The sequence below is a fragment of the Coregonus lavaretus genome, assembly GCF_964263955.1.
Source record: "Coregonus lavaretus genome assembly, chromosome: 37".
NCBI classification, from domain to species: domain Eukaryota; kingdom Metazoa; phylum Chordata; class Actinopteri; order Salmoniformes; family Salmonidae; genus Coregonus; species Coregonus lavaretus.
Genome location: NC_140024.1, coordinates 31,682,295 through 31,695,977, shown reverse-complemented (window position 1 = coordinate 31,695,977; position 13,683 = coordinate 31,682,295). Strand labels below are relative to the sequence as shown.

General features: G+C 43.3%; 1 protein-coding gene across 1 annotated transcript in view; it reads left to right on the top strand.

Moving 5' to 3' along the window:
• The window catches only part of LOC311111422 (A disintegrin and metalloproteinase with thrombospondin motifs 7-like), a gene marked incomplete at its 5' end in the record, with an annotated part of 143,718 nt that overhangs the window by 43,407 nt on the left and 86,628 nt on the right, over nucleotides 1–13,683 (top strand). Inside the window, one exon of the mRNA XM_084154137.1 lies at nucleotides 4,902–5,046. Within this exon, the coding sequence (XP_084010263.1) occupies nucleotides 4,902–5,046 (145 nt within the window). The remainder of the gene's footprint in view (nucleotides 1–4,901; nucleotides 5,047–13,683) is intronic.

Here is a 13,683-nt window from a genome sequence, read left to right as displayed (position 1 = left end):
TACCTTAATGATATGGTGTATCCTCCAGTTCTGCTCAGAGTAGGACCGTTTCAGATGGGTAGCTCATATTGTCAGAGTACCAGCAGGGTTAGGAGAATGAGCTGGCATGCAGCCGGTCAGTCGGTTCATTGTACTCCCACTCCGTCCTGCTCCTGAATGGGAGAGGGTAATAGCCTCTCCTTCCAGCTGGCACTAGCCATGGGCCCATGTACACCACTCCTATCTCTCCTCATCCTTCCCTCATTTTTCTCTCTATCTCACTCACTCTTTCTTTTTATATATATATATTTATATCTCTCCTCCTATTTCTTCATATATGTCTCTCCTATTTCTTCCAGCTGGCACCATCCAATTGCCTCCCTCTAACGCTTTTTACATCCCATCTCCTCCTCTTCCTCTTCCTCCATTTGTCATCTTTCCCTCCCTCCTCTTCCTCTCATCTTTTCCTGCACCCACCATTGTGGGCTAATGGCCGAGGGGTTCCTCAGAGCTCAGTACTCAGTTCTATTCAGTTGTCTGACTCTGAGCTGTAGGTGTTAGTTAAATGTGGAATGTGGAATGGCATGCTGAGCCATGGGGTTCAGATGGTTATCCTATAGATGGGCTGAGGACGGAGAGAGCGGCTCTCCAACAATGTCTAGACTAGATTGTTTTGAAGGGGAGTTGGAGGTTGGAAGGAGACGTGGGGGTTACAAAAAAGCCCCAAAGCTTTTCATGTGTGTAATTGCAATGAAAAGGAATCTGGAAATTGCAGCGAGGACAGTTATTGCCTACTGCTTGATTGTGAGGGGACAAGACTTCTAAGACTTAAGCTGTAAATGAACACGCACCATGCAGTGCGTCAATTTTTTTACTGTTTGAAAGGTGAATGATGTTTTCACTGGTGTTTACATAAGGTCAGACATTCGTATTGTTGACACTTATTTTAGCTAGTGACTTGACTATTGACAATATTAGCATTCTTTGTGTAGCTTTTCAGAAAATAATCGAGTTTATAAAGTTACTTCAACCTGCATAAACTTCTCCTGGACAGCACAAGTGTTTTTCTTCCACAAACCTCTATTCAGTGGACCCATGCAGCCATAGTCACTCATGGAGAACAATTTAATTGCTCTTGCATAGTGGTCAATATTATGTCATCCCAAATGCATCATCATTTATTTTATTTATTTGAGTTTTATTTAACCTTTATTTAACTAGGCAAGTCAGTTAAGAACTCCTTCTTATTTACAATGTCGGCCTACACCATTTTATATGTATGCATCATTAAACTCCTGGTTATTGAAGTCTCATTGAAGAGGAAGTCATGTAATGTAGGTTAAGCAGCTGTTAACAGATGTTGAGACAAATATTCCCCCCCTTTTAGGAATACTGCATCTAAAGTTACAAAGAATAGCTTTGCCCTTGGATTAACCAGTTCAATCAAAGTTTGCATTTCAGAATCAGGGAAAATAAAAACTATTAGGGGATGTTTTGTCCATAGATCCCTGTACTATTGTCCATTATCAGATGCACAACATATACATTACACAGAAATGCTAGCACCTGCAATCACAAATGCCATTATCTTAGCTGTTAAATGGTCTTTTTTAGTTTAGATTATTTGATATTTTAAAATAAGGTACACATACAAAAAGTATGCACTTCATTTAAGAATCAGAAGAGAAACACAAAGTCTCCGCCTTATTTCCATTTGGTCCTCTATCATGACAGCGTTTGGCAAATGTGGCAGGACCAAAAAAAACACAGAAGCTAAAATGGCAGGTCAGTCTTCAGGAGTCGCTACTGTGGTCCAAAGTCTAATACAGGGTCACTTGTTCAGCTCTGAAAGCAGTCTGTGGAATTCTCCTGACCTACATTTCTAGGCATGTTGATTTTTTTATTTTTTTTTTCTTCCTGCAGCTGTGAGGTGCAGCTGGCCAACTCCACCTTATATCTCCTCCAGATGATCTGGGCCTGTATTCATAAAGTGTTTCAGCGTAGGAGTGCTGATCTACGATCAGTTTTTCCTTTTAGATAATGCTGAATAAGACAGGGAGGACCTGATTCTAGATCAGCAATCCTATTTTGAGACACTTGGGAATACAGGCCCTGAGTTTGGTAGTCCTAATCCAGCTCACCAGCTTCACCTTTTTCTGTTATTTTACCAGATCATCTCAGCTTTCAAGCTCACAGCTCCAAAGTAACCAAGTGGCCATTTTGTTTCTCGACTGGGTGCATAGGGTTCATTGAATGAAGTACATTTGAACTCCGTCAAATCTATGGAATTTGTTGAAATGAGTGTCATGGAGCCTATTGGAGCAATTCACCCTATCTAGTTGCCATTATTGATTGCCTGATAGTGAAATCAGTCATTTAATATTTTGCGTGTGAATCTGGCTGTTGCTAGGTAGAGGAAATTCCAATGGATTGCTTAGTCTCAGTTAAGCCTTATTCATCATTAGTCACAACAAAATCAGTTGTATTAGCGTATTTATTATGACTGATGTCATAATCTGTTATAGCATGTTATTGTATTGGTTTGGACTGATGCCGTGTCTACACTGTGAAGTATTTTCAGATCTATCATTGTATAAATGTTGCCTCAGAAATGCAAAAAATCTTTGTTAGAGTTGAAATCACGAACATATTTTAATAGGTTATTTCAGGTGAAATGCTACATTAGTGGAACAGACAGAGTTTACTGAAGCAGGATATTAGAAAGGCCTTTAGCCATAGTTTTATCAATTAATTGCAAAGACAACAGTTGTAAAAGTAATGGTTTAAACATTCTTTGCTGAATCTGTCCAGCTCAAATGTAATAACCCACTATACTGCAGGCAATAAAACATGTGAACTTTAGCTACCCTGATACTCCAGTAGGTTTCAATATGACTGAATCGTGTCTGAGGGATGAAATTGGAGATCAGAGTTGAGTTTTGCTCGCTGAGATCCACACAACTTTTTATATTGTTAGGAGAGAAACTAGCCTGGTCTCAGGTCTCTTTTGTACTGTCTTGCCAACTCCTGTGGTCATTGTTTAGCGTGACAATGACCATAAAAGTCGGCGATACAGCACAAACCGATCTAGGACCAGGCTTGAGAGAAACAGGCCTGCTGGGAGGATTTGAGTCTTGATAGCAGTTCCACTTACTGCTGTGATCACACCTCACCAATTACTGGGTCAGAATCAGTGGCCTGGGCAGTGATGCAGAGAAAACAACATTCAATAAAATAACACCGTAGCCTGCCAAGGGTAGAAATGATCCTTTGCTCTATTCAGAAAGCTTTCAGACTAATCAGTGTGAATGAAAGCAGTAGAACTGGTCTTGATTGAACACTTCAATACTCTTATTGATTACCTTTACTGTATTTTAACCCCCACCCTTACAAACAGATGCGGTTGGGCGTCTATTTTAAAAATAAATCCATTATTAATTTGTTTAGGCAGGTCCTAAGAAACATTAAAAGACTAATAAAATGTATTTGAAAAAAAATTTAATGGCATATTTTGAGTTCAATTATGTTGGGCTACTGGTCTGTGCAGCGTCATGCACACAAAAATCACTAGTTTTGTTCATTAAACAGCCAAGACACACTTAGGCTACCCTGATCACAGTCAACACACATATATGTTATAGTAGGCTAAGAATAGAATGAAATATAACAGAATAAAATACAGCAAATTTTTTCCCAACACAACTTGCATCATGGAAACGTGTGGAACCGCTGTCATATAAAAAAAAGAAAAAGTGATATTTTAAAACAGAGCCCAGGGCAAGCCCATGCTTTTTTGATCTCTTTCCTAATCTGTGTTGTTAGGGAGCGTAGGAGCTTACATTGAGAGTATCTTCATCATGATACCCACAGAAAATAATAGCAATCTATATTTTCAAAAGCATTTGAGTCTCCTGTTCATATTTCACCACCTCAGCAGGCCGTTGGAGTTGCCTGTATCCAACACCAGAGGTATTCAACTCTGACCCTATGAGGTCCGGAGCCTGCTGCTTTTCTGTTCTACCTGATAAATCAGTCCCTGGTTGTCAGATTCTTCTATTCATTACTAATTTTGTTGGCGGAGGAAAAGTAAATGTGGACTGTTCCAGCGTCTTCAAAGTGCGTCGGGAAATTAAAACTGTCCCAATACTAGGATTTGAAAGTGCCCCTTATGGAGATAGATTGGATCCCCTTAAAATGGGGATTGACTCATTTATATTTAATGTGATAGAATGCCTGCTGTATTCATGTGGTTACAGCTTGGCAGTTTGACTGAGCTGGAGTCGACTTCTAACGACTGGTTTGACTGTGTCATGCAGACAGCTCTTTAAACTATGTTAGCACCCTGTCTGCTTTGGTGCATGGAGACCTTGGCATGCCGTCACTGTCTACTCAGTCACATACAGCGCTGTCAACTATGAAATAAATGGTCCATTAAAATCAGGCTCAATCATATTTCAGCCCTCCTCCATTTTGTTCTAGCCATAAAGGGGATAGTTTGGGATTTTGACAATGAAGCCCGTTATCTATTGTCCGATGAACTCGTGGATACCCTTTCTATGTCTCTGCGTCTAAGCTAGTTTGCATTGGCTCAGGAAACGACCTTTTATTTATTTTTTGTTATATTATTTATATATATATATTTATTTATTTATTTATTTATTTATTATTTATTTATTTTTTTGTCATTTAGTAGAGGGCATACATTTTCATACTCTAACTTCCTTCATACTGGACGGAGAGTCATAAAAATGGTATCCACGAGTTCATCTGATCTGGGGAAGTAGATAAGGGGCTTCACTGCCAACATCCCAAACTATCCCTTTAATAACACACCTTTTCACCATCTCGATTTGCGTGTGCGCATGTGTGTCACTTTAATGCATTTGTCTGACCACCATGTTGTTGTGGTTGTCCTTCCACAGTCGAGGCTGGGGCTGGTGCCTGGATGACCCCCCTGTGCGGAACGTGCTGGATCTGAACTCTGTTCCCCCCGGGGTCCTGTACAGCGCTGCCCACCAGTGCCGCCTACAATACGGCTCTGGGTCCCTGCTCTGTGACGACGTGGACGTAAGACCCCTGAATCTGAACCAATACTTGTCTGTTTCTTCAGCATGCTCCTGCTATCTGCATATCCCTCTATGGTGTGCCCTCTGTGTCCCACAACGCTCGTCACAGCTCTCCCCTTGTCTCCTCTTCACTAATGGTGTGTCATGGCCATCATACCTTGCTCTTAATTCCCCCACTAGTTACTGTAACCCTGCATCACTCCTCTTAGCCCTTCCACCTTCTTCTCCCTCCGTCACTTCCTTACTGCTCTCTGTCTATTCTCACATCCCCCTCCATTTTACTCTTTACTCCTCATCCTCATTACTCTTCATCCTCTTTACTCCTCCACTCCTCATTACTCCTCCACTCCTCATTATTCCTCATCCTCTTTACTCCTCATCCTCATTACTTATCTTCCTCATTACATTACTACTCATTACTCCTCCGCTCCTCATTACTCCTCATCCTCCTTACTCCTCATCCTCATTACATTACTCCTCCCTCATCCTCTTTACTCCTCATCCTCATTACTCCTCCGCTCCTCATCCTCATTACTCCTCATCACTCCTCATCCTCATTACTCCTCATCCTCATTACTCCTCCACTCCTCATTATTCCTCATCCACTTTACTCCTCATCCTCATTGCATTACTCCTCCGCACCTCATTACTCCTCATCCTCTTTACTCCTCATCCTCTTTACTCATCATCCTCTTTACTCCTCCAATCCTCTTTACTCCTCATCCTCTTTACTCCTCATCCTCTTTACTCCTCATCCTCATTACTCCTCCACTCCTCATTACGCCTCCACTCCTCATTACTCCTCATCCTCATTACATTACTCCTCATCCTCATTACTCCTCATCCTCATTACTCCTCATCCTTTTTACTCCTCATCCTCTTTACTCCTCCACTCCTCATTACGCCTCTACTCCTCATTACTCCTCCACTCCTCATTACTCCTCATCCTCATTACATTACTCCTCCACTCCTCATTACTCCTCATTACATTACCCCTCCACTCCTCATTACTCCTCATCCTCATTACTCCTCCACTCCTCATTACTCCTCCACTCCTCATTACTCCTCATCCTTTTTACTCCTCATCCTCTTTACTCCTCCACTCCTCATTACTCCTCCACTCCTCATTATTCCTCATCCTCTTTACTCCTCATCCTCACTGCTCCTCATTACTCTTCATCCTCATTACTCATCATCCTTTTTACTCCTCCACTCCTCATTACTCTTCATCCTCTTTACTCCTCATCCTCATTACTCCTCATCCTCTTTACTCCTCCACTCCTCATCACTCCTCATCCTCTTTACTCCTCATCCTCTTTACTCCTCATCCTCATTACTCGTCCACTCCTCATTACGCCTCCACTCCTCATTACTCCTCCACTCCTCATTATTCCTCATCCTCATTACTCATCCTCATTACATTACTCCTCCACTCCTCATTACTCCTCCGCTCCTCATTACTTCTCATCCTCTTACTCCTCATCCTCATTACATTACTCCTCCCTCATCCTCATTACTCTTCATCCTCTTTACTCATCCACTCCTCATTACTCCTCATCCTCTTTACTCATCTTTACTCATCATCTCTTTACTCCTCATCCTCATTACATTACTCTTTCTTCATCCTCTTTACTCCTCCACTCCTCTTTACTCCTCATCCTCTTTACTCCTCATCCTCTTTACTCATCATCCTCTTTACTCCTCATCCTCTTTACTCCTCATCCTCTTTACTCCTCATCCTCTTTACTCCTCATCCTCATTACTCCTCCACTCCTCTTTACTCTTCATCCTCTTTACTCCTCATCCTCTTTACTCCTCATCACTCCTCATCCTCTTTACTCCTCATCCTCTTTACTCCTCATCCTCTTTACTCTTCAACCTCATTACTCCTCATCCTCTGTCGCTCAGTTGTTCTGTTCTTCTCCTCCCTAAACTCACATCACCCCCATAACCTGTCAACAGACTGCTGTCTGCCCCATAACCTGTCAACAGGCTGCTGTCTGCCCCATAACCTGTCAACAGGCTGCTGTCTGCCCCATAACCTGTCAACAGACTGCTGTCTGCCCCATAACCTGTCAACAGGCTGCTGTCTGCCCCATAACCTGTCAACAGGCTGCTGTCTGCCCCATAACCTGTCAACAGACTGCTGTCTGCCCCATAACCTGTCAACAGGCTGCTGTCTGCCCCATAACCTGTCAACAGGCTGCTGTCTGCCCCATAACCTGTCAACAGGCTGCTGTCTTCTCCATTAAAACATCCCCCCTATAACCTCTCAACAGACTGCTGTCTTCTCCATTAAAACATCACCCCTATAACCTGTCAACAGACTGCTGTCTGCTCCATTAAAACATCCCCCCTATAACCTCTCAACAGACTGCTGTCTGCTCCATTAAAACATCCCCCCTATAACCTGTCAACAGACTGCTGTCTGCTCCATTAAAACATCACCCCTGTAACCTCTCAACAGACTGCTGTCTGCAAAAACCATACATGAGACATGCTTTCTAAGTGGCCAACTAGCTGCGTCTATACACACTGTGCAGCAATGCTCCGGCAATTGTCCATGTGATTGGAGTGAAGGAATTTAAAGGGCAACAAATTGGACCAAGAGCATTTAATCTTAAAGGCCAGATGTGTTGGCAAACGATCTGCAAGCCAATACATACATACATACAAGGTTCAAAGTGGCAAGCTTTACGGTTTAAATTGGACGCTCAAGCGTATTGGATTCACATGTCTTTGTTTGTCTAACTGTGTTTTGAAAACTAGTTGTAAGCCAAAACACACAAGGTGCAAAGAGCTGTGAGGTTTTGATTAGACACACAAGAATATGTTGTCTTGGTTCGAGTCGTGGTACTGATGGCAATTTTCCAGTTTTGATTCCGTTTACATTCCATTATGAAGGGGAAGAAACCCACAAGAAGAATATACACAGAATATTTGTGAACAGTTCTGCATATGTTCATCCCCGGCAGACTTCTCGAAACGTCGATGATAGAAAAAAGTGAAATGAGTTAATCTGTATGTAAAATCATTATTCCAATAGTACCCTTTTGATAGAAAATGCTTGCCTGCTGAGAGTTGGTTGCCATAGGCTACACTGTAATGAGAAAATGATGCTGTGAATGATAATACACTGGTCTGACATTTAAACAGTACATACATAAACAGCCAATACGTTCACCGTAATTACTTAACACACTTCAAGGGAATTCCTCGCTTGCAGCTTGATTGAATAGCGTCACCCCTTAACTGTAATGTTTTTTGACAGAATCTGAGGGGGCCTATATGTGTTTGGTTAGAGGAAAATGGGGTGATTTTGCTCGAATTACCAGCGAGCTACTGCGAGGGCCTGAAAGATAAACTCACAGCCAACTCGCTTTAGGAGAGGAGATCGGTAGGCGGAAATAGAGCCGCCGAATGTGTACCCGTTTATCACTTCTGGAATTACGGTGATTTGAGCTGGAATTACACCCGTTCCCCCCTGTCATAATGGATGTTTGGTATATCCGGCGCTTGGAAACCGTCACGGCTTAAGTGGTTAGAGCAACTGGTGCGAGACAGCGGGGAGGACAGATCATTAACAAACCCCTCGCTGGGCACTGAGCTCATCATTTGAGCTCATTGAGGAGGTTTGCAGTGAAGTCAGCTGGAGCCGGATGGATGGTGGCACTGGACTGTCTTCCTGCAGACTTTCCATAGACTTCCTCTGGTAGGGTGTTGTGGAAACCCCGTAGTTTACACAAAACCTCTGCAGAGAGAGCGAGAGAGAGACCACACACAAACATTCTCAGTCAGGGTTGGAGTTACTACAGCCCTCCCTATGAATAACATTAGCTGCTCACTCCTTGTGCTTGGGTTTACAGGAAGCCCACCAGGGCAGGAAAGCAAGCGTGGGATAGATCATGTCCTTCAACCCTCTTTGGTGCCATTGCCAGGACTGAAGCAGGAAATCTGAATGGAATTAGGGAATCCTTGGTTTCCTCCTCCCCTTTTTAGATAGTGGTTGGAAGGATGGAGAATGACTTTTCTGTGTTTTGCAAACAACACCGGAACAAAACATTCCCAAACGTATAAATGAGTGAGAATTTGACACTTTTCCCAACGTGCAAATCTTGTTGAAATGACGACATTCCAAGATTAAAACCAGTTGGTTCTAAAGTGGTTGTAATGACGTCAATTCAACTGACTTTGCCTGCTGGGTTAAGGCTGAATCATAACTTGAGGTCCGTATTGACATTGACGCACGATTTTAACTGGATTTAATTATTCAGGATGTCATTCACTAGCTCGTTAGTAAGTAAGTGTTGCATATACACTGAGGAGACATGGTTAACATTAACATCCACTAACTGGCTGATGGAGGGATGAATTGTAGTCGTATGGAGACTTAATGAGGAATGACCAAAAAAAATAACCAAGGTGTCATTATTAAATAACATGAACTAGCTGCATGATGTAGTACAGTACATGCACACAGAGAGGATGACAGTCAAATAGAAATCACTTTTGATACCAGCATGAATATATCAAATGTACATGAATATATGCACGCACACACACATGGTTGTGCCTGAAGACCGTAAGAAATTTGCATAGCAATAACTCCTTTCCCCCAGTTTTCCTATCTTACCTTTTTAATGCGAGTAAAGTACATGTCGTCTGACGGCATCCGCTAATTTGTCGGTGAACTTTCCAAATGCCGACAAAAGCAAAATACGTTAGACAAGGTGGGATCTTTTTGTGTCTGTAAAATTAATTATGCGAGAAACGGCAGTTGAAATGCCTTTTTAATGCACAAATATTTACATAATCATCATATCGAAGTAAACTTGGGAGTCACGCAATGACATGTTGTGTGGTCCTCCCACTACGACATGCAGTGTATTAGTCTACAGATGTACTAACTGTGCAGGGTGATGAGCTTGATGCTCCTTTCCAATAAATATCGAGGGTCTTATTCTGGTGACATGATGATCGATGCTTGGCTGCTGCTTATTTTGATATGTCAATCTTGCTCGTTTGTCCATAATAATCTCGTCATGTAGGCTATACCCGCACTGTATGTGCAAGCTGTTGGCTAGAGTGCACGTGCCTAGACCAGAATGGGCACCATACAGTAGAGTGCAAAATGTGATGGAAACCCCTTTTTAACCGCATAAGTTATATTTATGTGCGCTACGTCATCACGCAACAAGTCATCAAGTTAATTTGATGTAAACACATCTCTGGTGGGAAAATTAGCATATTTTTTTAAATGCGGATTTTAGAATATCCGCATGAAAGTCTGTCGGCAATTGGATGGAGACTTAGCTACTGACACATTCGTCATATCATTCCCAACAGAGGCTTACACACAAAGACACAAGCACAGCATGCAGGGCTGACATTCTTTTCTGTTCACTTCTAGTTTTATCGCCATTTTGATAACCACAACAGTCCTCCGAGTATGGCCAATCTGTCGCCAATTTTGTCGAGTAATTGAAAAAGAAGGGCATCAGATCTCTCACAGTTCGATATATGTTTCTTCATTGTCCTCTAGCCCGTTCTGAAGCCAAACAGCTTCAAGAAGGTCAAAGCTATCGTCATAATCGGACATCCTTCACCATTCTGCCTCTTCACAAACAAAATGTCAGTCCAAATAAAACATCTCCATTGTCCCAATCTCCCAGCACCAGTCAGATAAACCCTGAAATCAACCTTTTGGAGCTCTTATCTCAAATCTCCACATTCAGCAATGGAGTAAATGGTCAAGTCCCAGTCGCCCCCTCTCTCCTTGGTGTTGTGTGAGGGAGCAGACCATGTCTCTCTCCAGAGAGGCTTGTAGTAGCTTCCCAACGTGTCGTCCCATGCCACCAGCTTGTACTTATCGCAGCGCTGGGACCCCAGACCAGAGTCACTGTCTCTGACCTAGGGTCAGTCTTTTAAGAGTGCTCCCTAATAGAATCGTACGCACCTCAGGGCTCAGACACAAGCTATCTTCCTCGTGATAAGAAAGCTTTATGGCGGGATACAATGCTGAGCAGTGCAGCTGCTGTGAAGTGAACTTGATACCGTTTTGCCAGTGCAAAGGTTAAGACTGTTGGCTTCTGTATCAGCAAAGACAATTCCCAGGCTTGGTTGATGATGTAGGGGGCTGGGTGGATGATGTAGGGGGCTGGGTGGATGATGTAGGGGGCTGGGTGGATGATGTAGGGGGCTGGGTGGATTTAGGAGTGTTTTAAAATGAGGATAAAGCATGTAATACAGTTGTAAACAGCAAAATGTTAACAAACTGGAGACAGGTTTGGAGGCAGAGTTCGTTTGCTAGCAAAGACCGATGCAGTACCAACTGTAAATAAATGAATAGTTTTGTTCCAGAAGAGGGTTGGCCAAGATGGTTAGCTAGTTAAATCAAATCAAATCAAATTTTATTGGCGACATGCGCCGAATACAACAGGTGTAGACATTACAGTGAAATGCTTACTTACAGCCCTTAACCAACAATGTGTCACGCCCTGGCTCTGGGGACTCTTAAATGTTGAACCAGGGTGTGTAGTTTCTATGTTGTGTTTTCTATGTTTAGTTTCTAGATCGTTTAGATCTATGTTGGCCAGGGTGGTTCCCAATCAGAGGCAGCTGTAGCTCGTTGTCTCTAATTGGGGACCATACTTAGGTGGCCTGTTGGCACTAGTGGGTTGTGGGATCTTGTTCCGTGTGAGGTATGTTATTTGTCTACCTTGGACTTCACGTTTCGTTTGTTGTTTTGTCGTGTGTTCAGTACGTAAATAAATATGGATGCATATCACGCTGCGCCTTGGTCCTTCTCGTTCATGAACGATCGTGACACAATGCATTTATTTTTTAATAAAAATTGTAAAATAAAACAACCACAAAAAAGTGTTGAGAAAAAAAGAGCAGAAGTAAAATAAAATAACAGTAGGGAGGCTATATATACAGGGGGGTACCGTTGCAGAGTCAATGTGCGGGGGCACCGGCTAGTTGAGGTAATATGTACATGTGGGTAGAGTTAAAGTGACTATGCATAAATAATTAACAGAGTAGCAGCAGCGTAAAAAGATGGGGTGGGGGGGCAGTGCAAATAGTTTGGGTAGCCATGATTAGCTGTTCAGGAGTCTTATGGCTTGGGGGTAGAAGCTGTTGAGAAGTCTTTTGGACCTAGACTTGGCACTCAGGGACCGCTTGCCGTGCGGTAGCAGAGAGAACAGTCTATGACTAGGGTGGCTGGAGTCTTTGACAATTTTGAGGGCCTTCCTCTGACACCGCCTGGTATAGAGGTCCTGGACGGCAGGAGGCTTGGCCCCAGTGATGTACTGGGCCGTACGCACTACCCTCTGTAGTGCCTTGCAGTCGAGCAGTTGCCATACCAGGCAGTGATGCAACCAGTCAGGATGCTCTCGATGGTGCAGCTGTATAATTTTTTGAGGATCTGAGGACCCATGCCAAATATTTTCAGTCTCCTGAGGGGGAATAGGCTTTGTCGTGCCCTCTTCACGACTGTCTTGGTGTGTTTGGACCATGATAGTTTGTTGGTGATGTGGACACCAAGAAACTTGAAGCTCTCAACCTTTTCCACTACAGCCCCGTCGATGAGAATGGGGGCGTGCTCAGTCCTCTTTTCTTTCCTGTAGTCCACAATCATCTCCTTTGTCTTGGTCACGTTGAGGGAGAGGTTGTTATCCTGGCACCACACTGCCAGGTCTCTGACCTCCTCCCTATAGGCTGTCTCATCGTTGTCTGTGATCAAGCCTACCACTGTTGTGTCGTCGGCAAACTTAATGATGGTGTTGGAATCGTGCCTGGCCATGCAGTCATGGGTGAACAGGGAGTACAGGAGGGGACTGAGCACGCCCCCGTGTTGAGGATCAGTGTGGCAGATGTGTTGTTACCTACCCTTACCACATGGGGGCGGCCCGTCAGGAAGTCCAGGATCCAGTTGCAGAGGGAGGTGTTTAGTCCCAGGATCCTTAGCTTAGTGATTAGCTTTGAGGGCACTATGGTGTTGAATGCTGAGCTGTAGTCAATAAATAGCATTCTCACGTAGGTGTTCCTCTTGTCCAGGTGGGAAAGGGCAGTGTGGAGTGCAATAGAGATTGCATCATCTGTGGATCTGTTGGGGCGGTATGCAAATTGGAGTGGGTCTAGGGTGCCTGGGATAATGGTGTTGATGGTTGTGGTTAAATTCAATTCAATTATATATATATATTTTAAAATTTAAATTAAAAAGTCATTTAGCAGACGCTCTTATCCAGAGCGACTTACATACATTATTATTATTATTTTATACTGGCCCCCCGTGGGAATTGAACCCACAACCCTGGCGTTGCAAACACCATGCTCTACCAACTGAGCTACATCCCTGCCGGCCATTCCCTCCCATACCCTGGACGACGCTGGGCCAATTGTGCACCGCCCCATGGGTCTCCCGGTCGCGGCCGGCTACGACAGAGCCTGGATTCGAACCAGGATCTCTAGTGGCACAGCTAGCACTGCGATGCAGTGCCTTAGACCACTGCGCCACTCGGGAGACTGGTTAGCTAGCTAGCTAACTATAAATAAATAAATAAATAAATAAATAAATAAATAAATAAATAAATACATACATACATAAATAAATAGTTTCGTTCCACAAGATGGT